This window comes from Mustelus asterias, chromosome 3 (genome assembly GCF_964213995.1).
Source record: "Mustelus asterias chromosome 3, sMusAst1.hap1.1, whole genome shotgun sequence".
Taxonomy (NCBI): Eukaryota; Metazoa; Chordata; class Chondrichthyes; order Carcharhiniformes; family Triakidae; genus Mustelus; species Mustelus asterias.
Window position 1 is genome coordinate 156961979 of NC_135803.1, and position 27855 is coordinate 156989833.

General features: G+C 47.9%; 1 protein-coding gene across 1 annotated transcript in view; it reads left to right on the forward strand.

The window, feature by feature from the left end:
- uroc1 (urocanate hydratase 1) overlaps positions 1-21692 on the forward strand; it is an 89138-nt gene extending 67446 nt beyond the window's left edge. The window contains exons 17-20 of the mRNA XM_078210021.1: positions 2171-2270; positions 3794-3875; positions 11027-11126; positions 21403-21692. Coding sequence (XP_078066147.1) covers positions 2171-2270; positions 3794-3875; positions 11027-11126; positions 21403-21543 — 423 coding nt within the window. The 3' untranslated portion in view covers positions 21544-21692. The remainder of the gene's footprint in view (positions 1-2170; positions 2271-3793; positions 3876-11026; positions 11127-21402) is intronic.
- The last annotated feature ends 6163 nt before the right edge of the window (positions 21693-27855 follow it).

Below are 27855 nucleotides of genomic sequence, written 5' to 3' on the forward strand. Positions count from 1 at the left end.
TGGCGATGGTGGGGGGGGTGGGGCGGGCGGGGGGGGGGAGGTGGCGATGGTGGGGGGGAGGGGGGTGGCAGGGGAGGAGAGGGTGGGAGGGGGTGTTGAAAGATGTGAGTATGAAGCAAAGCTGGGTATTATCAGGGTACATTTGTAAACTGAGATGTCACCATGGGGCAGTAGGATGAGAAATTGAAGGGTGCCAGGGGAGAGCAGAGGTTAATGTGTAATGTAAATTTTGATCACAGTAAAAAAATCATTGAATCTGACAGTACCGAGGGAGGCCATTCAGTCCATCATGTCGAGACTGGCTCTTTGAAAAAGCGATCCAATTAGTTCCACTCGCTCGCTATTCTTCCCCCACGACCCTGCAATCTCTCCTTTTCAAATCTGTATAGAAACATAGAAAACTACAGCACAAAACAGGCCCTTCGGCCCCACATGTTGTGCCGAACATATTCCTACCTTTTCGGCCTACCTATAACCCTCCATCCTATTAAGTCCCATGTACTCATCCAGGAGTCTCTTAAAAGACCCTATTGAGTTTGCCTCCACCACCACTGACGGCAGCCGATTCCACTCGCCCACCACCCTCTGTGTGAAAAACTTCCCCCTAACATCTCCCCTGTACCTACCCCCCAGCACCTTAAACCTGTGTCCTCTCGTAGCAGCCATTTCCACCCTGGGAAAAAGCCTCTGAGAGTCCACCCGATCTATGCCTTTCAACATCTTATATACCTCTATTTGGTCTCCTCTCATCCTACGTCTCTCCAAGGAGAAAAGACCGAGCTCCCTCAGCCTATCCTCATAAGGCATGCCACTCAATCCAGGCAACATCCTTGTAAATCTCCTCTGCACCCTTTCAATCTTTTCCACATCCTTCCTGTAATGAGGCGACCAGAACTGAGCACAGTACTCCAAGTGGGGTCTGACGAGGGTCTTATATAGCTGCATCATTATCCCCGGACTCTTAAACTCAATCCCTCGATTGATAAAGGCCAGCACACCATACGCCTTCTTAACCACCTCCTCCACCTGCGGGGCCGATTTTAGAGTCCTATGGACCCGGACCCCAAGGTCCTTCTGATCCTCTACCGTACTAAGAGTCTTTCCCTTTATATTGTACTCCTTCATCCCATTTGACCTGCCAAAATGGACCACTACGCATTTACCTGGGTTGAAGTCCATCTGCCACTTCTCCGCCCAGCCTTGCATCCTATCTATGTCCCTCTGTAACTTCTGACATCCCTCCAGACTATCCACAACCCCACCAACCTTCGTGTCGTCGGCAAACTTACCAACCCATCTCTCCGCTTCCTTATCCAGGTCATTTATGAAAATGACAAACAGCAAGGGTCCCAGAACAGATCCCTGGGGCACACCACTGGTGACCGACCTCCAATTAGAAAAAGACCCATCTATGCCCACTCTCTGCCTCCTTTGGACAAGTATCTTATTTATTTTTGAAAGTAAGCATTGAATTAGCTTCCACTGTCTTTCCAGGCAGCGCCTTCAGTCTTACTGTGTAAAACTGTTCTCCTTTTCACCGCCATGGTATTTTTTGCCAGTTGTGGTAAATCTGCATCCTCTGGTTATTGACTCACGCCTCCCCCCACCCCCCCCCCCACCCTCCCCCCACCCCCCCTCCCACCCCCCTCCCCCCTACCTCCGCCAACTGGAAACAGCTTCTCCTTATTCGCTCTATTGAAAGCGTTCTTATTTTTGGCCTCTCTATTAAGCCGCCCTTCTCTGATCTACAACTTCTCGAGTCACTCCAAGTAGCTGAACACTGCTATTCACATTGACCCTGTCAAAACCCTTCCTAATTTTAAAGATTTCTCCCCTCGACCTTCTCTCTTTCAGAGAAACATTCTCCGGCCTGTTCAACTTTTCCTGATAGTTAAATCTTTCAGAGTTTAATTTTACACAAAGTAATCTCATTTTCTAACTCTCTCCATAGAATCCATAGAATCCCTATAGTGCAGAAGGAGGCCATTTGGCCCATCAAGTCTGCACTGACTCTTTGAAAGAGCTTCTTATCCAGGCCCATCCTCCCTCCCGGCCTGTAACCCCGTGCATTTACAATGGCAATCCCCCTAACCTGCACAGCTTTGGAGTGAGAGGAAACCGGAGCACCCGGAGGAAACCCAGTTTAACCGAATCTCTTTAAACTCCACAGGGTCCAGTGGTGATTAGCCGAGATCACCACGATGTCAGTGGGACAGACAGCCCTTACAGAGAAACCTCCAATATTTATGACGGATCAGCATTTTGTGCAGGTTGGTGTTATTCGCCAGATGGACTCTGTAAAACAAGCACCAGTGTACAGAGGAATGGGAGGAGGCCATTCAGCCCCTCGATCCGGTACTGTCTGCCATTCAAGAAATCATAGAATCCTACAGCGCAAAAGGAGGCTATTCGGCCCATCAAGTCTGCACTGACCACAATCCCACCCAGGCCCTATCCCCATAACCCCATGCATTTACCCTAGCTAGTCCTCCTGACACTAAGGGGCAATTTATCATGGCCAATCCACCTAACCTGCACATCTTTGGACAGTGGGAGGAAACCGGAGCACCCGGAGGAAACCCATGCAGACGTGGGGAGAATGTGCAAACTCCACACACACAGTGACCCAAACCGGGATTTGAAGCCGGGTCCTTGGCGCTGTGAGGCAGCAGTGCTAACCACTGTGCCACCGTGCCGCCCATGACTGACCTCTATCGACCTGCTGTGGTTTTGTAGCTCAATACTCATCGCTAACAAATAACCTGTAAATCTCAGTGTTGATATTTCAGTTGAACTGAAAGCAGGGCCTCGTGCTGACTCTGTGAAAGAGTTGTCCAACATAATGCCTTTGCCCACACTTTCCCCATTCCTCCTCTGCTCACTGCCTGGAGGCCAGTCACAACCCACAGTGCCACAAACCCCACCTGGGTAGGACCAGGGCGGCCTCAACCGGGATATTGGGTTCATGGCACACTATGTGTAACCCCCACAGAGTTTTCACTCTGTTCTCCTTTTCACCGCCATGGTATTTTTTGCCAGTTGTGGTAAATCTGCATCCTCTGGTTATTGACTCACGCCTCCCCCCACCCCCCCCCCCCCCCACCCTCCCCCCACCCCCCCTCCCCCCACCCCACTCCCCCCGCCCCCTACCTCCGCCAACTGGAAACAGCTTCTCCTCCTTATTCGGAGAACAGAGTGAAAAGGGAAACAGGATGGCCTCAACCGGGATATTGGGTTCATGGCACACTATTTGTAACCCCCACAGAGTTTCACTGGCTGTCTTGTCTGGAGACAATACACATCTTTTTAGCCTGTCTTGATGCTCTCTCCACTCACATTGTTTTGTTTCTTAAAGACTTGATTAGTTGTAAGTATTCGCATTCCAACCATTATTCATGTAAATTGAGGTTGTGTCTTTATATGCTCTGTTTGTGAACAGAATTCCCACTCACCTGAAGAAGGGGCTTGCAGCTCCGAAAGCTTGTGTGGCTTTTGCTACCAAATAAACCTGTTGGACTTTAACCTGGTGTTGTTAAACTTCTTACAGTGTAGGACCAGGGGGGCAGGTCCTAAATCCACCCCAGCCCAAAGAGGGATCAAACGGCATGATGTTAACATCAATCTGATCCACGTTGGCTACCAAACCCACTGAGGCGACCAGCCCCACACAGAGTTTGAGTTGCTGCATCATGTTGCAGTGTGGAGAGGCTTATCAGGACAGGGTGATTGGTGGATTGCTTTTGTTGAGCAACTGTCTAACTAAGAAGGCTGTGTCTTCCCTCTCTTCTCCCAGATATGGCAGTGCAGAACTTTGTTGGTGATTCTTTCCGAGGAGCCACTTGGGTTTCCTTGCACAATGGCGGAGGAGTGGGATGGTGAGTGTGAACTGAAAGATGCGAATGGTGTACGGTCTCAGGAGTGAACTCTGAACTCAGCGACAGAATTCCCTCTTCGCAAGTAGCAGGTGAAACGTTCAAACCCTGCCGAGCAGACACTGCAGAGCAGGAGGCCATTTGGCCATTGTCTCTGTGCTAGCTCTTTGAAAGAATTATCAACACCAATATATTTCTGTGGTGCTCGAATGTAATAAAACGTCCCAAAGTGCTTTACAGGAATGTTATAAAACTAAATCTGACACTGGGTCACACAAAGAGACATCAGAACAGGTGACCAATAATTTGGTCATGGAGATGGGTTTTAAAGTGAGCCTAGAGTATAAAAGCTGGAGTCTGATGTTGCAGCTATATAGATCGTTGGTTAGGCCACATTTGGAGTACTGCGTCCAGTTCTGGTCGCCGCACTACCAGAAGGACGTGGAGGCTTTAGAGAGAGTGCAGAGAAGGTTTACCAGGATGTTGCCTGGTATGGAGGGTCTTAGCTATGAAGAGAGATTGGATAAACTGGGCTTGTTCTCCTTGGAAAGCAGGAGAATGAGGGGAGACCTAATAGAGGTGTACAAAATTATGAAGGGTATAGATAGGGTGAACAGTGGGAACTTTTTCCCAGGTCAGAGGTGACAATCACGAGGGGTCACGGGCTCAAGGTGAGAGGGGCGAAGTATAACTCAGATATCAGAGGGATGTTTTTTACACAGAGTGTGGTGGGGGCCTGGAATGCGCTGCCAAGTAGGGTGGTGGAGGCAGACACACTGGCATCGTTTAAGACTTACCTGGATAGTCACATGAGCAGTCTGGGAATGGAGGGATACAAACGAATGGTCTAGTTGGACCAATGAGCGGCACAGGCTTGGAGGGCCGAAGGGCCTGTTTCCTGTGCTGTATTGTTCTTTGTTCTTTAGAGGAGGTGAGTGAGAGAGAGAGGCAGATAACTTTAACAGGGACAGTTCAGAGCTTAGGGCCCCGGCAGTTAAAGGCACAACCACCAATGGTGGAGATGTTAAAGAGAATGAGAGGAGTGTGGAGATTTTGGAAAGTTTTTGGACTGGAAGAGGTTACGAGTTAGGGAGGGGAGAGGACTTGAGGGTTCTGCTCTTTGCCCATAGTCCTGTATGTGGAACAGAGTCTCCAACGGGGTCCTGCATCCAGACAGACTGACCACTGGATCAGGGGGCTGTGTCATTGAATCTGAGCCAGACGGCTGGGAGTTGGATTTGAGCCCTGTCCAGACATTCTCTGTTAGAATGTAACCGGTGACAACTTTGATTGGATGTAATGTGACCAATGGGAACAAGATGTAAGGGTCAGCTGACCCAGTAAAACATGGAGCCAATTACAGAGTGATGTCAGCTGACCAGCTGATTCACTATAAATAAGGAACTATGTAGAATTGTGGGGGAGCTTGGAGTGGCCCAGGGCAAGGCCCCAAGTTTGGAGTAATGATGTTTCTTTATTAAACCCTTTCTTTGATTTATAAGTTGGAATAAATTTTGTTGTATTTTCATTTGCTGCATTTTGAAGCGTTCCCTCTGAAGAAACATTCTCAATGGGTGAAGGTCAGAGAGCCAACTCTGCGTACTGGGTGAATGTCCAGCGCTGGCTCCAGATGGGTTGGCCTGCCTCTCTGGTCACCCCAAATCAGAAATGGAGGTGGACCTCTTCATCCTTTGGCTGTCACCCATCGAATGAGAAAGTGTTTCAAAGATCAAACCATTGGGCAGGCAATGGGAAAGGACCTGAGCGCCTCCTCCCGCAGTGAGTGAGTCGAATGAGAGGAACAGTGCTGAGGGGTGGGGAGGAAGGTGATGTGGTCGACCGTGGCACAGCTGCAGATGGAATGAAAAGGAAAGGAGAGAGAGTTTATTTTAGCTGCAGTCACACAAGATATCAATTGTGACTTTGATAAGGGCCATTTACGTGTTGCGACATTGTTAAAGTTTATTTATTAATCACAAGTAGACTTACGTTAACACTGCATTGAAAATCCCCTAGTCGCCACACTCCGGTGCCTGTTCGGGTACACTGAGGGAGAATTTAGCACGACCAATGCACCTAACCAGCACATCTTTCAGACCGTGGGAGGAAACCGGAGCACCCGTGGGAGGAAACCCACGCAGACACGGGGAGAACGTGCAGACTCCGCACAGACAGTGTCCCAAGTTGGGAATCGAACCCGGGTCCCTGGCACTGTGAGGCAGCAGCGCTGACCACTGTGCTACCGTGCTTGTCTGGAAACTTGATTAGAAATAATCAAATGTGGAGTAATGGGAGAGATCGGCAGAGACCTGGCTGATGATAACATTCATTCTGGTGAAACTGCTCTGTGTGCCTTCGAAGGAGATGCAGGACCCGGGACTGGACGCAGTTACTCCAGATTGAGTCGACCCAGAGCTCCGTATGAGTTGAATTTGAACCCCTTTGTCTGCGGAGATCAGTGGACAATAATCCGGCAGCTTCTATGAAGGACCCAAAAGGATTTCCTCTCACACAGAGAAGATGATGAAAATCTCTCCCCACATATCGAGCATCTGTTTAACACTTGGGCTCTGGCACTGAATGCTCTGGTGATATCAGATACTGTTGAATTCTTTTTAATATCCTCCATAATAGTCCATAAATGTTATTTCGCTTGTGGCTTCAATTAGACTAACTCTGAACAGCGGTGAATGTTTCTATTGTGGAGATTTAATTGAACAGCTAATGTAACAGTGACCTGTGCAATGCTGCACACATCTCAGTATGAACCTGACAGCATCTCCTTCACCCTCACTTTCACCATTAAATAAAACTAAGATTAAAAAGCCCAGGCTCCACACCGGCCTTCGGGCAGACGGAGAAGATGAACGCTGAAAGAGAAAGTTATTGACCATCAGAGTTTAAACAAGGTTCAGCTTGGATTTTAAAACCTGTCGATCTGAGAGGGAAGGAAGCTCGAAGAGTTGAGCAATTCTGAGGTTTCCAAGTCTTGGGAGGAAAAGAATCGAAAGTGGGAGGATGTGCGGTGAAGGTGTGGCGTAGGTTGTCCACAGCTAAGGAGGGCTGATTGGGAAGGCCAGAGGAACATTGAGCACAATCATTTCCAATATCCAACAATAATTCCGGCTTATTGAAAGTGGGCGGCACGGTGGCACAGTGGTTAACACTGCTGCCTCTCAGCACCAGGGACCCGGGTTCAATTCTGGCCTTGGGTCACTGTCTGTGCAGCGTTTGCACATTCTCCCTGTGTCTGTGTGGGTTTCCTCTGGGTGCTCCGGTTTCCTCCCACAGTCCAAAGATAGAGTCATAGAGGTTTACAGCATGGAAACAGGCTCGTTGGCCCAACTTGTCCATGCCGCCCTTTTTTTATTCAATGACTAAGCTAATCCCAATTGCCCATGTTTGGCCCATATCCCTTTATACCCATCGTATCCATGTAACTGTCTAAATGCTTTTTAAAAGACAAAATTGTACCCGCCTCTACTACTATCTCTGGCAGCTTGTTCCAGACACTCACCACCCTCTGTGTGAAAAAATTGCCCCTCTGGACACTTTTGTATCTCTCCCCTCTCACCTTAAACCTATGCCCTCTCGTTTTAGACTCCCCTACCTTTGGGAAAAGATATTGACTATCTACCTTGTCTATGCCCCTCATTATTTTATAGACCTCTATAAGGTCACCCCTCAGCCTCCTATGCTCCAGAGAAAAAAGTCCTAGTCTATTCAGCCTCTCCTTATACCTCAAACCATCAAATCCCGGTAGCATCCTAGTAAATCTTTTCTGCACTCTTTCTAATTTAATAAGACACTTTCTATAATAGGGTGACCAGAATTGCACACAGTATTCCAAGTGTGGCCTTCCCAATGTCTTGTACAACTTCAACAAGACAAGACAGAAGTGTTAGTGAGGGATCACTTTGGGACCAGTCCACATAATTCCATTAGTTTTAAGATAGCTATGGAGAATGATAGGTCTGGCCCAAAAGTTAAAATTCTAAATTGGGGCAAGGCCAATTTTGATGGTATCAGGCAGGAACTTTCAAAAGTTAACTGGGGGAGTCTGTGGGAAGGCAAAGGAACATCTGGTAAGTAGGAAGCTTTCAAAAGTGTGTTAACCAGGGTTCAGGGTAAACACATTCCTCCGAGAGTGAAGGGCAAGGCTGGTGGAAGTAGGGAACCCTGGATGACTCGGGGTATTGAGGCCCTCGTCAAGAAAAAGAAGGAGGCACATGACATGCATTGGCAGCTGGGATCAAGTGAATCCCTTGAAGACTATAGAGGGTGTAGGAGTAGAGTTAAGAGAGAAATCAGGAGGGCAAAAAGGGGACACAAGATTGTTTTGGCAGATAAGGCAAAGGAGAATCCAAAGAGCTTCTATAAATACATAAAGGGCAAAAGAGTAACAGGGGAGAGAGTAGGACCTCTTAAGGATCAACAAGGTCATCTATGTGCGGATCCACAAGAGATGAGTGAGATCCTAAATGAATATTTCTCATCAGTATTTACTGCTGAGAAAAGCATGGATGTTAGGGAACTTGGGGAAATAAATAGTGATGTCTTGAGGAGTGTACATATTCCAGAGAAGGAGGTGCTGGAAGTCTTAAAACGCACCAAGGTAGATAAATCCCTGGGACCTGATGAAGTGTATCCCAGGACACTGTGGGAGGCGAGGGAGGAAATTGCGGGTCCCCAAGCAGAGATATTTGAATCATCGATAGTCACGGGTGAGGTGCCTGAAGATTGGAGAGTGGCAAATGTTGTGCCTTTGTTTAAAAAGAGCTGCAGGGAAAAGCCTGCGAACTACAGGCCAGTGAGCCTCACATCTGTGGTGGGTAAATTGTTAGAAGGTATTTTGAGAGACAGGATCTACAGGCATTTAGAGACTCAAGGACAGATTAGGGACAGTCAGCATGGCTTTGTGAGTGGAAAATCATGTCTCACAAATTTGATTGAGTTTTTTGAAGGGGTAAACAAGAAGGTAGATGAGGGCAGTGCATTTGATGTTGTCTACATGGACTTTAGCAAGGCCTTTGACAAGATACCGCATGGTAGATTGTTGCATAAGGATATAGGAAGTATGCTTAGTAGGTTTGCAGATGACACCGAGATTGGTGGCGTAGTGGACAGTGAAGAAAGTTATCTCCGATTGCAACGGGATCTTGATCAATTGGGCCAGTGGGCTGACGAATGGCAGATGGAGTTTAATTTAGATAAATGTGAGGTGGGCAGGACTTACTCAGTTAATGGTAGGGCGTTGGGGAGAGTTACAGAACAAAGAGAATTAGGGGTACAGGTTCATAGCTCCTTGAAAGTGGAGTCACAGGTGGACAGGGTGGTGAAGAAGGTATTCAGCATGCTTGGTTTCATTAGTCAGAACATTGAATACAGGAGTTGGGACATCTTGTTGAAATTGTACAAGACATTGGTAAGGCTACGCTTGGAATAGAGTCATAGAGGTTTACAGCATGGAAAGAGGCCCTTCGGCCCAAATTGTCCATGCCACCGTTTTATTTTAAACCCCTAAGCATGATTTTCCACTCACAAAGCCATGTTGACTGTCCATAATCAGTCCTTGTGTCTCTAAATGCCTGTAGATCCTGTCTCTCAGAATACCTTCCAACAATTTACCCTCCACAGATGTGAGGCTCACTGGCCTGTAGTTCCCAGGCTTTGCCCTGCAGCCCTTTTTAAACAAAGGCACAACATTTTCGACTCTTCAATCTTCAGGCACCTCACCAAGGTCAGGCGGCCAATAGCACAAGAGTGGCTCAGAGTGAGAGAGTGTTGGAGGCGATCTGATGGCCAGGGATTTGTTCAACATTAAAATCCACAAACCTTCTCAGTGTTTGCTGGGGACAGTGTAGAGGGAGCTTTACTCTGTATCTAACCCCGTGCTGTACCTGTCCTGGGAGTGTTTGATGGAGGACAGTGTAGAGGGAGCTTTACTCTGTATCTAACCCCGTGCTGTACCTGTCCTGGGAGTGTTTGATGGGGGACAGTGTAGAGGGAGCTTTACTCTGTATCTAACTCCGTGCTGTACCAGTCCTGGGAGTGTATGATGGGGACACTGTAGAGGGAGCTTTACTCTGTATCTAACCCCATGCTGTACCTGTCCTGGGAATGTTTGATGGGGACAGTGTAGAGGGAGTTTTACTCTGTATCTAACCCCGTGCTGTACCTGGCCTGGGAGTGTTTGATGGGTGACAGTGTAGAGGGAGCTTTACTCTGTATCTAACCCCATACTGTACCTGTCCTGGGAATGTTTGGTGGGGACAGTGTAGAGGGAGCTTTACTCTGTATCTAACCCCGTGCTGTACCTGTCCTGGGAGTGTTTGGTGGGGACAGTGTAGAGGGAGCTTTACTCTGTATCTAACCCCGTGCTGTACCCATCCTGGGAGTGTTTGATGGGGACAGTGTAGAGGGAGCTTTACTCTGTATCTAACCCCTGCTGTACCTGTCCTGGGAGTGTTTGATGGGGACAGTGTAGAGGGAGCTTTACTCTGTATCTAACCCCGTGCTGTACCTGTCCTGGGAGTGCTTGGTGGGGACAGTGTAGAGGGAGCTTTACTCTGTATCTAACCCCATGCTGTACCTGTCCTGGGAGCATTTGATGGGGACAGTGTAGAGGGAGCTTTACTCTGTATCTAACCCCGTGCTGTACCCGTCCTGGGAGTGTTTGATGGGGACAGTGTAGAGGGAGCTTTACTCTGTATCTAACACCTGCTGTACCTGTCCTGGGAGTGTTTGATGGAGACAGTGTCGAGGGAGCTTTACTCTGTATCTAACCCCGTGCTGTACCTGTCCTGGGAGTGTTTGATGGGGGACAGTGTAGAGGGAGCTTTACTCTGTATCAAACCCTGTGCTGTACCTGTCCTGGGAGTGTTTGGTGGGGACAGTGTAGAGGGAGCTTTACTCTGTATCTAATCCCGTGCTGTACCTGTCCTGGGAGTGTTTGATGGGGGACAGTGTGGAGGGAGCTTTCCTCTGTATCTAACCCCGTGCTGTACCCGTCCTGGGAGTGTTTGATGGGGACAGTGCAGAGGGAGCTTTACTCTGTATCTAACCCCGTGCTGTACCCGTCCTGGGAGTGTTTGATGGGGGACAGTATTACTGGAGCTGTCCACTGACTGGTGATGTTTCTTGTTGGTTCAAAGGGGAGAGGTGATAAATGGTGGCTTTGGTCTGGTCCTTGATGGCTCCAAGGATGCTGAGGAACGAGCGATGATGATGTTGAACTGGGATGTCTCCAATGGGGTGAGTGACATCCTTATTTTCACTTTATTTCCACTCCTTTTTATTGAAACAAATTGCATTAATTCAGCAAATATTTGCATCTGTTAAAACAGAGTAAAACAGTAGAGCACAGGAAGAGACCATTCGGCCCATCGTGTCTGTGCTGGATCTTTGAAAGTGCTATCCAATTACACATGCCTTTGCCTAAAGTCCTCTGAATATCTCTTTTTCAAGTTTATATCGAATTTCTCCTGTTCACTTCCAACAACAATTTATATAGGAACTTTAATGTAGCAAACCATCCCAATGAACCCCACACAGAAATGTTATGAAGCAAAGTTTGACACCAAGCCACAAAAGGAGATATCAGAATGGATGATCAAAACCTTCGTCAAAGAGGTGAGTTTAAAGGATTGTCTTAAAGGAGGAATATAAGGTGGCGAGTTCAGGGGAGGGAATTCCAGAGCTTATACCCCAGGAACTATAGCCACAACCACCAATGATGTGACGGTTAAGATCAGTTCTGGACCAGAGCCCGGAATCGTAGGCGTGCACAGGGCTGTAGGGTAGGGGGATGGTTACAGAGATAGATTTGATTTATTATTGTTAAATGTATTAGTATACAGTGAAAAGTATTGTTTCTTGCGCGCTATACTGACAAAGCATACCGTACATAGAGAAGGAAAGAAGAGTGCAGAATGTAGTGTTACAGTCATAGCTAGGGTGTAGAGAAAGATCAACTTAATGCAAGGTAGGTCCATTCAAAAGTCTGACAGCAGCAGGGAAGAAGCTGTTCTTGTGTCGGTTGGTACGTGACCTTAGACTTTTGATTCTTTTTCCCGACGGAAGAAGGTGGCAGAGAATGTCCGGGGTGCGTGGGGTCCTTCGTTATGCTGGCAGTGGGGAATGTAGGCAGAGTCAGTGGATGGGAGGCTGGTTTGCATGATGGACTGGGATTCATTTGTAGTTTTTTGGGGTCTTGGGCAGATAGGGCAGGGGCACTGCCATTGAAGAACTGGGGGAAAAAATGCTAATTTTAAAATTGAGACGTTGTTTAAGCAGGAGTGAGTGTAGGTCAGTGAGCGCAGAGATAACATTGTGTGAACTGGTGTGAGTCGGACAGGGAAAGCAGAATGTCGAATGAGCCCAAGTTCACAGACTTGAGTGGGAATAGTCTGTCTTGAGGTAACAGAAGCGTGAATGAGCAGGAGGTGGGTTGGGGCAGTGGTGGAGAGTTGGTTGGATTAGATGGTTTTGGTGTTGGCACAGGTATGTGGCCAGAGGTTCACTCAGGGTCAAACCTGACACCAGGGAAAGCAATTTCAGGTCATAATGACTTACTAAAAATATAACTGTCTCCTCAACTCAACTCGAGTTCTTGCTGATTTCCATCGATCTGTGTCCTCTGGCCACTGATTCCCTTCCAGTGGAAACTATTTTATTTACTCTTACTGAAACTCTACAATGTTAAATTCTCCCCCCCCCCCCCCCCCCACCACAGCCTACTTTGTTTTCGGAAGAGTAATCCCATTTCCTGTACTCTGGTAACTCTGATTGTTTGGTAATACAGAGCTTCAGTATTGCTGAAAGGATGGGCATTTTTGTTGAAGGTTTTTGTTTCGCACTCATCAGGACAGTCGCAAGAAGACCAAATGTAAAGGGAGCAACAATTTAAATTGTGTGAGATGAGAATACTGATTGGTTGGCACCTGTACTCTGATTGGTAGAAGCGTTTCTGTGGAGAATGCACCAGTTGATGGTGACTGACAGTTAACTACCAAGTGTTGTTTGAAATTTAAACCAGGCAGCTTGACTCTGATTGGTCAAGGCATTGTCCTGAGGAATGAACCAGCGAATGGCTGCCACTTACTTTGTTAGTTGAAACAGGCACAGTGTCTTCCCAGAACAGAGCCCTGTGTTTTATTATATGAAAAGCCTCCCCCCAGTTACACACACATGTGCCACACTGCGAGCCCGACTGATTTGTTTGTTATATTTAAATCTGCAGCTGCATGTAATCATTTCCTCGCTTGTCTTAATAGGCTCAATCCTGAGCTCAAATTCATCTCAGTCAAATGAATTTCCTTTCCCTGACGTACGATTGGGAAACCTGCAGGGGGTTCCCGAACATGGCAAGCCTACCTTCAGTGGTAAATGTACGCATTGGGATTCCTACCATTCCATGCGAGTGGTCTTATTGATAACCTATAAATAGAAGCCAAGCCATTTGTTCACCAAGCAAGCTTGATGCTGAAATACGGAACAACAAAGATATCCGTGGGATAATGGCTGCCCGAACATTTCACACTGTATATCACACAAACTCATGAACAGACCTAAGTCCCAATTTACCTTTCGTTACGCTGGACGAGTGAAGCAGCTCAAAAAACCTGAGCAACAGGTGAAGCTGTTTCACGCTGTTCCTGTGCAGAGGCCGCATGAGTGGTATTGGCCACAGGCAGGACGCTGCCATCAAGTTACAGTTAGAAATCTCACAACACCAGGTTAAAGTCCAACAGGTTTATTTGGAATCACGAGCTTTCGGAGCACTGCTCCTTCATCAGGTGAGTGGAGAGTTGGTTTCACAAACACGGCACATATGGACAGAGACGCAATTACAAAATAATGGTTGGAATGCGAGTCATTACAGGTAATCAAGTCTTTACAGCTACAGACAGTGCGAGTGGAGAGAGGGATAATCACAGGTTCAAAAGGTATGAATTGTCTCAAGCCAGGACAGTTAGCAGTCAGGGAACACCTCAGTAGTCACGGGCATTCAGCCTCTGATCTTCGGGTAAGCGTTCTCCAAGGCAGCCTTCACGACACACGACATAGCAGAGTCGCTGAGCAGAAACTGATAGCCAGGTTCCGCACACATGAGGACGGCCTCAACTGGGATCTTGGGTTCATGTCACACTATCTGTAACCCACACAACTTGCCTGGGCTTGCAAAATCTTATTAACTGTCCTGGCTGGAGACAATACACACCTCTTTAACCTGTGCTTAACCCTCTCTCCACTCACATTGTCTGTACCTTTAAGACTTGATTACCTGTAAAGAATCGCATTCCAACCATTATCTTCCACTTGACTCTGTGTCTATATATGCCCTGTTTGTGAACCCAACTCTCCACTCACCTGATGAAGGAGCAGCGCTCCGAAAGCTGGTGATTCCAAATAAACCTGTTGGACTTTAACCTGGTGTTGTGAGACTACTCACTGTGCCCACCACAGTCCAACGCCAGCATCTCCACATCATGCCATCAAGCTAAAAAGACATTCTGCCAATCACACAATTGAGCAATGTGCTATATGAATTTCAGCGCCTGTGTGGTGCCAGGTGTGTAGGATTATGTCCCAAAGATTAGTGAGCTGCTCAAACAATGTCCCTTCCACTGCTCACACCGGACAACGCACAGGCCAATACCCAAGCAGCCTGTGTTTGCAAAACCCAAAACACAATGTCCAGCATTAGGTGTGATTCTGTGATTGGACAACATTTGCTAAATAATCCTCAGAGTGATAAGAATTACATTGACATGCAATTTAAGATTGTCAGTCAGGCTTGCAATATGCATTTGTGTGCACTGGAGGCTACATATATTAATGCACGGGGCCCTATTATTTAGAACATAGAACATAGAACAGTACAGCACATAACAGGCCCTTCGGCCCACGATGTTGTGCCGAGCTTTATCTGAAACCAAGATCAAGCTATCCCACTCCCTATCATCCTGGTGTGCTCCATGTGCCTATCCAATAACCGCTTAAATGTTCCTAAAGTGTCTGACTCCACTATCACTGCAGGCAGTCCATTCCACACCCCAACCACTCTCTGCATAAAGAACCTACCTCTGATATCCTTCCTGTATCTCCCACCACGAACCCTATAGAACCATAGAACCATAGAAAATTACAGCTCAGAAACAGGCCCTTTGGCCCCTCTTGCCTGTGCCGAACCATTTTATGCCTAGTCCCACTGACCTGCACTTGGACCATATCCCTCCACACCCCTCTCATCCATGAACCCGTCCAAGTTTTTCTTAAATGTTAAAAGTGACCCCGCATTTACCACTTTATTGTTATGCCCCCTTGTAATAGCTCCATCCACCCGAGGAAATAGTCTTTGAACGTTCACTCTATCTATCCCCTTCATCATTTTATAAACTTCTATTAAGTCTCCCCTCAGCCTCCTCCGCTCCAGAGAGAACAGCCCTAGCTCCCTCAACCTTTCCTCATAAGACCTACCCTCCAAACCAGGTAGCATCCTGGTAAATCTCCTCTGCACTCTTTCCAGCGCTTCCACATCCTTCTTATAGTGAGGTGACCAGAACTGCACACAATATTCCAAATGTGCTCTCACCAAGGTCCTGTACAGTTGCAGCATAACCCCACGGCTCTTAAACTCCAACCCCCTGTTAATAAAAGCTAACACACTATAGGCCTTCTTCACGGCTCTATCCACTTGAGTGGCAACCTTTAGAGATCTGTGGATATGGACCCCAAGATCTCTCTGTTCCTCCACAGTCTTCAGAACCCTACCTAAGAACATAAGAACATAAGAAATAGGAGCAGGAGTAGGCCATCTAGCCCCTCGAGCCTGCCCCGCCATTCAATAAGATCATGGCTGATCTGACGTGGATCAGTACCACTTACCCGCCTGATCCCCATAACCCTTAATTCCCTTACCGATCAGGAATCCATCCATCCGCGCTTTAAACATATTCAGCGAGGTAGCCTCCACCACCTCAGTGGGCAGAGAATTCCAGAGATTCACCACCCTCTGGGAGAAGAAGTTCCTCCTCAACTCTGTCTTAAACCGACCCCCCTTTATTTTGAGGCTGTGTCCTCTAGTTTTAACTTCCTTACTAAGTGGAAAGAATCTCTCCGCCTCCACCCTATCCAGCCCCCGCATTATCTTATAAGTCTCCATAAGATCCCCCCTCATCCTTCTAAACTCCAACGAGTACAAACCCAATCTCCTCAGCCTCTCCTCATAATCCAAACCCCTCATCTCCGGTATCAACCTGGTGAACCTTCTCTGCACTCCCTCCAATGCCAATATATCCTTCCTCATATAAGGGGACCAATACTGCACACAGTATTCCAGCTGCGGCCTCACCAATGCCCTGTACAGGTGCATCAAGACATCCCTGCTTTTATATTCTATCCCCTTCGCAATATAGGCCAACATCCCATTTGCCTTCTTGATCACCTGTTGTACCTGCAGACTGGGCTTTTGCGTCTCATGCACAAGGACCCCCAGGTCCCTTTGCACGGTAGCATGTTTTAATTTGTTTCCATTGAGATAGTAATCCCATTTGTTATTATTTCCTCCAAAGTGTATAACCTCGCATTTCTCAACGTTATACTCCATTTGCCATATCCTCGCCCACTCACTCAGCCTGTCCAAATCTCTCTGCAGATCTTCTCCGTCCTCCACACGATTCACTTTTCCACTTATCTTTGTGTCGTCTGCAAACTTCGTTACCCTACACTCCGTCCCCTCCTCCAGATCATCTATATAAATGGTAAATAGTTGCGGCCCGAGTACCGATCCCTGCGGCACGCCACTAGTTACCTTCCTCCAACCGGAAAAACACCCATTTATTCCGACTCTTTGCTTCCTGTCGGATAGCCAGTCCCCAATCCACTTTAACACACTACCCCCAACTCCGTGTGCCCTAATCTTCTTCAGTAGCCTTTTATGGGGCACCTTATCAAACGCCTTTTGGAAATCCAAAAACACCGCATCCACCGGTTCTCCTCCATCAACCGCCCTAGTCACATCTTCATAAAAATCCAACATGTTCGTCAAGCACGACTTTCCCCTCATGAATCCATGCTGCGTCTGATTGATCGAACCATTTCTATCCAAATGCCCTGCTATCTCCTCTTTAATAATGGATTCCAGCATTTTCCCTACTACAGACGTTAAGCTGACCGGCCTATAGTTACCCGCCTTTTGTCTCCTTCCTTTTTTAAACAGCGGCGTAACATTAGCCGTTTTCCAATCAACCGGCACTACCCCAGAATGCAACGAGTTTTGATAAATAATCACTAACGCATCCACTATTACCTCTGACATTTCTTTCAATACCCTGGGATGCATTCCATCCGGACCCGGGGACTTATCCACCTTCAGTCCCATTAGTCTACCCAGCACTGCCTCTCTGGTAACATTAATTGTATTAAGTATTTCTCCTGCTGCCAACCCTCTATCGTTAATATTTGGCAAACTATTTGTGTCCTCCACCGTGAAGACCGACACAAAAAACTTATTTAAAGACTCAGCCATATCCTCATTTCCCACTATTAACTCCCCCCTCTCATCCTCCAAGGGTCCAACATTCACTCTAGCCACTCTATTCCTTTTTATATATTTATAAAAACTTTTACTATCATTTTTTACATTAATTGCTAGCCTAGCTTCATAGTCTATCCTTCCTTTCTTTATCGCTTTCTTAGTCTCTCTTTGTTGTTTCTTAAATTTTTCCCAATCACTTGTTTCTCCACTATTTTTGGCCACTCTGTACGCAGCTGTTTTTATTTTAATACTCTCCTTTATTTCCTTCGTTATCCACGGCTGGTTCTCCCTTTTCTTACAATCCTTGTTTTTTGCTGGAATATATTTTTGCTGAGAACTGAAAAGGATCTCCTTAAAAATCCTCCACTGTTCCTCAGCTATCCTACCTGCCAGCCTGCTCTCCCAGTCTACCTTAGCCAATTCATCCCTCATCCTATCATATTTCCCTCTGTTCAAACAGAGGACACTGGTTTGGGACCAAACTTTCTCCTCTTCCATCTGAATCAGAAATTCGACCATATTGTGGTCACTAGACCCAAGAGGGTCCTTCACAATAAGATCCTTAATTCTACCTACCTCGTTACACAATACCAGATCCAAAATAGCTCGTTCCCTCGTCGGTTCCGTAACATGCTGTTCAAGGAAACTATCCCGACAGCATTCTAAGAACTCTTCCTCCATTCCACCCTTACCGACTTGAGTCTGCCAGTCAATGTGCATGTTGAAGTCCCCCATGATTATTGCCGTTCCGTTTTTACACGCATCCCTTATCTGCTTGTTTATAGCCCTCCCTACCTCAACATTATTATTTGGGGGCCTATATACCACACCTACTAGTGTCTTTCTCCCTCTACTATTCCTCATCTCTACCCATAACGATTCCACGTTTTGTTCCTCAGAGCCTCTGTCATCCCTCAGTACTACCCTGATATTATCTCTTATTAATAGCGCGACCCCACCACCTTTTCCTTCCTGTCTATTCTTCCTAAACGCCTGATACCCCTGGATATTCATCTCCCAGTCCTGGTCACCTTTCAGCCACGTTTCTGTAATGGCCACTAGATCGTACCCACTCGTGCTGATTTGCACCATCAACTCATTTACCTTGTTCCGAATGCTTCGTGCATTCAGGCAAAGTGTCCTTATTCCAGCTTTTATCTGGACCCGCTTTGATGAGTCGCGAACACCCTCTCCCTCTACTCCCTTATCTAAATTACCGCCTTCATTCACTTGCACCCTCTCCTCTACCATTAATTTTGTAATTCCCCTTACCCCTGCATCCTCCACCCCATCAATTAGTTCCTTGATCCTAGTCAACTCTTCTAGCTCCCCTCCCCCCAACCTATCTAGTTTAAATTCTCCCCAGTAACCTTAGCCAACCTACCGGCCAGGATATTGGTCCCCGTGTGATTCAAGTTCCACCCGTTTTTTGTATACAGATCACCCCTGCCCCTAAAGAGGTCCCAATGGTCCAGGAACCTGAATCCCTGCCCCCTGCACCAGTCCCTCAGCCACACATTCATCTTCCACCTCACTCCATTCCTGCCCTCACCTTCCCGTGGCACAGGCAGTAATCCTGAGATTACTACCTTTGCTTTCCTCTTTCTCAGCTGTCTCCCTAATTCCCTGTACTCCCTTTTCATGACCCCTTCTCCCTTCCTACCCACATCAGCGGTACCAATATGTACCGCTACCTCAGGCTCCTCTCCCTCCCACCTCAGGATTTCTGGGACGCGACTAGCGACATCCTGGATCCCGGCCCCAGGGAGGCAGACCACCATGCGAGAATCCCGCCGACCTCCGCAGAAACGCCTGTCTGTCCCCTTCACCATCGAGTCCCCGATTAATACCGCCTTCCTCCTCTTTTCCTTAGCCCTCTGAGTTACAGGGCTGGACTCCACTGCGGAGACACGGCCACTGCTGCTTCCCCCAGGCGGGCTGTCCCCCCCAGCAGTACTCAAGCAGGAGTACTTGTTGTGCAGGGGCAAATCCACTGGGGTGCTCTCAACCACCCTAGCCTTACCCTTCCTGGCCATCACCCACTTGGCCTCCTCCCGTTGCCCTGGTGTGACCACCTGATGATAGCTCTTGTCTATCACCTCCTCATTCTCCCTCATCAGCCTAAGATCCTCGAGCTGCAGTTCCAGCTCCCTAACACGGTCCCTCAGGAACCGCAGCTCGACACACCCCTCACAGATGTGGATGTCCGGGAGGCCAGATGCCTCCAGGACCTCCCACATCCTACACTGGGAACAACACACTGGTTTCACACTCATACTGGACACTTTATGTCAAGTAAGACAGTGAAAAGTTAATAAGAGTGTAAGGAAACAAAAAAATAAATAATTAATTAAAGTCAGAAAACCCACTCTCTTACCCTCAGCCTGCTCCTGGGAACAAATCCCTGATATTAACAACTGATATTAAACCCAAACAACTGAGATTAAACCCAAACAACTGAGATTAAACCCAGAACAACTGAGATTAAACCCAGAACAACTGAGATTAAACCCAGAACAGCTGATATTAAACCCAGAACAACTGATATTAAACCCAAACAACTGAGATTAAACCCAAAACAACTGAGATTAAACCTAAACAACTGATATTAAACCCAAACAACTGAGATTAAACCCAGAACAACTGATATTAAACCCAAACAACTGAGATTAAATCCAAACAACTGAGATTAAATCCAAACAACTGAGATTAAATCCACAACAACTGAGATTTGACCCTGTAATCCACATTTAAATTAGTCCTACCAAAATGAATCACTTCACATTTATCAGGGTTAAACTCCATTTGCCATTTTTCAGCCCAGCTTTGCATCCTATCTATGTCTCTTTGCAGCCTACAACAGCCCTCCACCTCATCCACTACTCCACCAATCTTGGTGTCATCAGCAAATTTACTGATTCACCCTTCAGCCCCCTCCTCTAAGTCATTAATAAAAATCACAAAGAGCAGAGGACCAAGCACTGATCCCTGCGGCACTCCGCTAGCAACCTGCCTCCAATCCGAAAATTTTCCATCCACCACCACCCTCTGTCTTCGATCAGACAGCCAGTTACCTATCCAATCGGCCAACTTTCCCTCTATCCCGCACCTCCTCACTTTCATCATAAGCCGACCATGGGGGACCTTATCAAACGCCTTACTAAAATCCATGTATATGACATCAACTGCCCTACCTTCATCAACACACTTAGTTACCTCCTCAAAAAATTCTATCAAATTTGTGAGGCATGACTTGCCCTTCACGAATCCGTGCTGACTATCCCGGATTAATCCGCATCTTTCTAAATGGTCGTAAATCCCATCTCTAAGGATTTGCAGACAGAAAGAACATGTACACACATTGCGCTTATTTTAGTGAAACAAAATAAGTGACAGTCATTGTTCATTGCTCAGGGCAATGCCTTGACCAATCAGAGTCAAGCTGCCTGGTTTAAAGTTCAAACAATGCTTGGCAGTGAACTGTCAGTCACCATCAACTGGTGTATTCTCCATGGCAATGTCTCTACCAATCAAAGTCCACTTGCCAACCAATCAGCATTCTCTTCTCATACAGTATAAGTTGTTCACTTTACATTTGATATTTAAATATTGCTAATTATCCTGACGCATGCAAGACTAAAAGCTTTTTAAAAAAGCCTCCTTTTTAGCAATACTCCAGTAACTGCCCAGGGGGAAGGTCCTATGGTACAGCGAGTAACATCCCTGCCTCTGAGCCAGGGTTCGAGTCCCACCCCAGGATTTGATGGCCAAGGAAGGTGCGTTCATAATGTGGCCAAACAGGTCGAGCGCCCACCTGCAAAGTCCATACAACACATGCCATAAACAGCAATTCAATAATGACAAGATCATCGGCTTTTACTGGGTTGAGGATAAATGTTGTCCGGGACACAGGAGAGAATCTTTCTCATCCACATGAGAGGATGGGGGTTCAGAAAGGTGCTATGGCAATGCAATTTGTGTGTGTTACAGGTAGCTCGTCGCTGCTGGTCTGGCAGTCACAAGGCTTATGAGGCGATTTGCAGAACGATGAAGGAGCAGAGCGGCCTGAGGGTAACACTCCCTCACCTTGTCGAGGATGAAGGGATCCTAGATAAAGAATTGCAAAAATAGAAAGTGGGATCACCGCAGAAACTGTCTCCCCGTCTCCCCGTCCAGACAGAAGGAGACAATCTCTGGCTGTGATTGAGATAAATGTGAACTATTCAACGTTAAGTGTCTGTAATGATTGGACAATAAACGGCTCACAACTGTTTCTCTTACAGACCGCTTCCCCTCAATTTGTCTTTCTGGAAGGTGTCATTTATCACAGGACACTGGAGAAACCGCAGTGTTTGGCAAAATAATTCACTCCAACTGCTCCGTACAGGAACTGCCAGAGTAAATGATCTTGAGTGATCACTGCACATTGTTCCTGCTCTAACTGCACCAGATTGTCTCGTCGTGCTGTTTTAAACCACACGCGTCAGGACAACTGCTTCCTGTCAGGGAGATGGGCTTGTGTGAGGACCTCCTTAAATATGTACAATATACACTGAACCCTTCAGGGCTGGGGGGAGGAGAGGGGGAGAGGAGGAGGGGGGGGGGGGGAAGGGGGGGAAGAGGAGTGGGGGAGGTGAAGGGGAGGGGGGTGGAGGAGAGGGGGGAGAAGAGGGAGGAGAGAGAGGGGAGGGAATGGGGGAGGGGGAAGGGGAGGGGAGGGGGAGGGGAAGGAGGGGGAGTTGGGGGAGGTGAGGGGAGAAGGGGGTGGGAGAAAGAGAGGGGGAGGTGGGGGGTGGACGGGGAGGGGAGGAGAGGGCAGGAGGAGGGAGGGGGAGAGGGGGAGGTGGGAGGAAAGGGGGAAGGAGAGGGGGAGGCTTTGGAGAGAGTACAGAGAAGGTTTACCAGGATGTTGCCTGATATGGAGGGTGTTAACTATGAGGAGAGATTGGGTAAACTGGGGTTGTTCTCCCTGGAAAGACGGAGGATGAGGGGCGACCTAATAGAGGTGTATAAAATTATGAAGGGCATAGATAGGGTGAACAGTGGGAAGCTTTTTCCCAGGTCGGAGGTGACGAACACAAGGGGTCACGGGTTCAAGGTGAGGGGGGCAAGGTTCAACACAGATGTCAGGGGGACGTATTTTACACAGAGGGTGGTGGGGGCCTGGAATGCGCTGCCGGGCAAGGTGATTGAGGCGGACACGCTGGGATCGTTTAAGACTTATCTAGATAACCACATGAACAGACTGGGAATAGAGGGATACAAAAGAATGGTCTAGTTACTGATGATCGGTGCAGGCTTGGAGGGCCGAATGGCCTGTTCCTGTGCTGTATTGTTCTTTGTTTCTTTGAGGAGGGGGAGGAGAGAGGGAGCAGTGGGGACAGAGGGGAAGAGGGGGTAGGAGGAGAGGGAGAGGGGAGTGGGGGGAAGTGGAGGGGAGGGGGAGGAGAGGGGGGTTGGGGGGAGGAGAGGGGAGTTGGGGGAGGTGAGGGGGGAAGGGGGTGGGGGAAAGAGAGGGGGAGGTGGGGGTTGGAGGGGGGAGGGGAGGAGAAGGCAGGAGGAGAGGAGGGTGGGGGAGAGGGGGGTGGGGGGAGGTGGAAGTGAGGGGGGAAGGAAAGGGGGGTTGGGGGGAGGTGGAACCAGAATAAGCTGAAGTTTGAAAGGTAACTAATGGTTTTGTCTGTGAACAAATTGCTCAATGATGATTTCAACCTGTTTGACCCAGGAAGCATTTGATTCACATTTGTCACAGCCTGATGGGTTTGATCTCTCTCTGTCAGGGGGACAGAGCTTGGAAACACATCGTGTTGTCTCTGCTTTTCCCTCTTCACCCCCTGCTCTGGGCACTGGACTCAAAGCAACTGAGCGAGGGGTCACTTTAAATATGCAGATGAGGCTGCTGGAATCTATTTTAACCAGGTGGATTTATTGTTTTTCCTGCCGGGTCGAACCCAAAGTGCAGAAGGTGCCCAATAAACTGATCTGCATTTATATAGCACCTTTCCTGAGCTCAGGTCAGCAAAGTGCTTTCCAGCCAGTAAGCTATTGTTGGCACTCTCCCTCGCATTAGTCCTGAAGGGCAGTGTTTTCAGACATAAGGACCCGGGAGAGATTCACTCTCCACTGCCCCGAGAATGAACTTTGGGGAAATGCTCCCATGCCGACTCTCTGCATTTGGAATCAGTCCCTGCACTGGGCTTTGCTGCCACATACTGGTGAAGGAGGAGAATGTCTCCACAGCCTCATCCCTCCCTATCTCTGTAACCGCCTCCAGACCCTACACCCCTCCCTATCTCTGTAACCTCCTCCAGACCCTACACCCCTCCCTATCTCTGTAACCGCCTCCAGACCCTACACCCCTCCCTATCTCTGTAACCGCCTCCAACCCCTACACTCCTCCCTATCTCTGTAACCGCCTCCAGACCCTACACCCCTCCCTATCTCTGTAACCTCCTCCAGACCCTACACCCCTCCCTATCTCTGTAACCGCCTCCAACCCCTACACCCCTCCCTATCTCTGTAACCGCCTCCAGACCCTACACCCCTCCCTATCTCTATAACCACCTCCAACCCCTACACCCCTCCCTATCTCTGTAACTGCCTCCAACCCCTACACCCCTCCCTATCTCTGTAACTGCCTCCAACCCCTACACCCCTCCCTATCTCTGTAATCGCCTCCAACCCCTACACCCCTCCCTATCTCTGTAATCACCTCCAACCCCTACACTCCTCCCTATCTCTGTAACCACCTCCAACCCCTACACCCCTCCCTTTCTCTGTAACCTCCTCCAGCCGCGACACCCCCTCCCTATCTCTGTAACCTCCTCCAGCCGCTACACCCCCTCCCTATCTCTGTAACCTCCTCCAGCCCCTACACCCCTCCCTATCTCTGGAACCACCTCCAGCCCCTACACTCCTCCCTATCTCTGTAACCTCCTCCAGTCCCCTACATCTCTCCCTATCTCTGTAACCTCCTCCACACCCTACACCCCTCCCTATCTCTGTAACCGCCTCCAGCCCATACACTCCTCCCTATCTCTGTAACCGCCTCCAGCCTGTACACCCCTCCCTATCTCTGTAACCGCCTCCAGCCCGTACACCCCTCCCTATCTCTGTAACCTCCTGCAGCCCCTACACCCCTCCCTATCTCTGTAACCGCCTCCAGCCCATACACTCCTCCCTATCTCTGTAACCGCCTCCAGTCCCCTACACCCCCTCCCTATCTCTGTAACCTCCTCCAGCCCCTACGCCCCCTCCCTATCTCTGTAACCTCCTCCAGACCCTAACACCCCTCCCTATCTCTATAACCTCCCCCAGCTCCTACAACCTCTCCCTATCTCTGTAACCGCCTCCAGCCCCTACACTCCTCCCTATCACTGTAACTGCCTCCAGTCCCTACACCCCCTCCATATCTCTGTAACCTCCTCCAGCCCCTACATCACTCCCTACCTCTGTAACCTCCTCCAGATCCTACACCCCCTCCTATCTCTATAACCTCCTCCAGTCCCCTACATCCCTCCCTATCGCTGTAACCGCCTCAAGACCCTACACCCCTCCCTATCTCTGTAACCTCCTCCAGCCCCTACACCCCCCTCCCTATAGAGTCATAGAGGTTTACAGCATGGAAACAGGCCCTTCGGCCCAACTTGTCCATGCCGCCCTTTTTTTTAAACCCCAAAGCAAATCCCAATTGCCCGTGTTTGGCCCATATCTCTCTATACCCATCTTACTCATGTAACTGTCCAAATGCTTTTTAAAGGACAAAATTGTACCCGCCTCTACTACTACCTCTGGCAGCTTGTTCCATACACTCACCACCCTCTGTGTGAAAAAACTGCCCCTCTGAACACTTTTGTATCTCTCCCCTCTCACCTTAGACCTATGCCCTTTAGTTTTAGACACCCCTACCTTTGGGAAAATATATTGACTATCTAACTGATCTATGCCCCTCATTATTTTATAGACCTCTATAAGATCACCCCTCAGCCTCCTACGCTCCAGAGAAAAAAGTCCCAGTCTATCCAGCCTCTCCTTATAACTCAAATCATCAAGTTCCGTTAGCATCCTAGTAAATCTTTTCTACACTCTTTCTAGTTTAATAATATCCTTTCTATAATAGGGTGACCAGAATTGCACACAGTATTCCAAATGTGGCCTTACCAATATCTTGTACAACTTCAACAAGACGTCCCAACTCCTGTATTCAATGTTCTGACTGATGAAACCAAACATGCTGAATGCCTTCTTCACTACTCTGTCCACCTGTGACTCCACTTTCAAGGAGCTATGAACATGCACCCCTAGATCTCTTTGTTCTGTAATTCTTCCCAATGCCCTACCATTAACTGAGTAAGTCCTGCCCTGGTTCAATCTACCAAAAGCATTACCTCGCCTTTATCTAAATTAAACTCCATCTGCCATTCGTCAGCCCACTGGCCCAATTGATCAAGATCCCGTTGCAATTGGAGATAACCTTCCTCACTGTCCACTATGCCTCCAATCTTGGGTGGGGAGTCTACGCCAGGAAACCAATCTGAATCTCCTCAACATCCGTCCCATGTTTTCATTGCTGCACAGTGCTGGCTGCAGTGTCTAACTGGGCTGATTCCAGTTTGGCTCTGCTTTTGGAATCCAGTCCATGTTTGTGTGACTGCATCGTGTGTGAGGAGTTTAATCCCGATCCTCCAGCTGGGATGCTCCAGGTTTTCTTTCATGCCCTTTCAGCTGTGATGAAGAATCAGCTGAAGTATCATCACAGAATGGTCACTAACGCATTGTGTCCCTCCCGCCATCCAGACCACAGAAACCAAGACTTCAATAGCATCACCCACCTCTCACTCTCCTACAACTCAGGAGAGAGAATTTTGCATTCCTGGGTGGGCAGGTGACTGGCACAATCGGTCAGGAAATGGGCGCGATGACATTGGGAGGATGTCCTGACATCATCGCGCCACCCCACAATATTTCTGTCATCGGGCCCGCAGAGAAGTCAAAGACCGCCCACTGACAGATTAAGGGCCAATTAAAGTAATTTAAAGGGCAATTGAGAGAGATTTGAGTGGCCTGTGTGCTTTTACATTCAGTGAACAGGCCATTCAGCCCCATCTCTGGCTGCTGGACTGGAGGCAGGCTCCGGGCTTCAAGCCTCACTCCACGACTTGTTGGTGAGGGAAGGAGCATTCTGTTTGATTATCAGCCTTGCTAGCCTTTCCAACATTTCCACACTATCCCCAAAGCGGAAAACAGTGCGTATGAAGATAGGAAACAGACAGAAAAGCAATTACAGAATGTGAATATAGAATATCACAGAATTGTCACAGTGTAGGAGGACATTCGGCCCATCATGTCTGCCCCAGCTCTCTGAATCAGCCATTCTCCCAACATCTCCCTGTAAAATCATAAAATCAGAGAATCCCTATAGGGTAGAAGGAGGCCATTCAGCCCATTGAGTCTGTATCGACCACAAACCCACTCAGGCCCTATTCCCGTAACTCCACATATTTACCCTGCTAACCCCCCATGACACTAGGGTCAATTTAGCATGGCCAATCCAGCCAACTCACACACCTTTGGACTCTTCCTTTTCAGACAATTGTCTAATTCCCTTCCTTTGAACCTTCCTCCACCAAACTCTCAAGCAGTGCATTCCAACCCTTATCCACTGGCTGCGTGAAAATATTTTTTTCTTTATAAGACTTTATATCTGCTGCCTCTCATTCTCGATTCTTTCTTGAGTGGGAAAACTTTCTTCCAATCCTCTCTGTCCGGAACCCTCATGATTTGTATTATCCCTGCCATATCCCATCTCAGCTTTCTTATCTCCAAGGAAATAACTCCTAACTTCTCTAATCCACCTTCATAACTGAAGTTCCTCATTCCAGGAACCATTCTGTGAATCTTTTCCGCATTCTCTCCAATACCTTCACATCCTTCCTAAAGTGTGCTGCCCACAACTGAGCACAATACTCCGACTGAGGCTGAACGAGTGACTTATACAAATTCACCATCATCTGCTTGCTATTGCACTCTATTAATAAATGCCTGGTGTTGTATGTTTTATTAACCATACTCTGAACATATCCTGCCATTAAATATATAGAATATATCATGTATAAAATATTGAATGAATCCGAATATAGCAGTGTAAATCTTTTTGATCCGATAAACTTCTATTTATTGGTAATGCCAGTTTGCTGATCCGGATCCGGCGTCAGCTCCACTCCGGGTTTCTGATCCAGATTTGGGTTCTACTCTGGGTTTTTCCAGATCAGGATCAGGATTTGCTCCGGATTTTCCAGATCCACTCTGGGTTTTACTGCTCTGTTCCGGGTTTATTAAAGTTTATTTATCAGTGTCACAAGTAGGCTGACATTAACACCGCAATGAAGTTACTGTAAAAATCCCCCAGTTGCCACACTCCGGCGCCTGTTCGGGTACACTGAG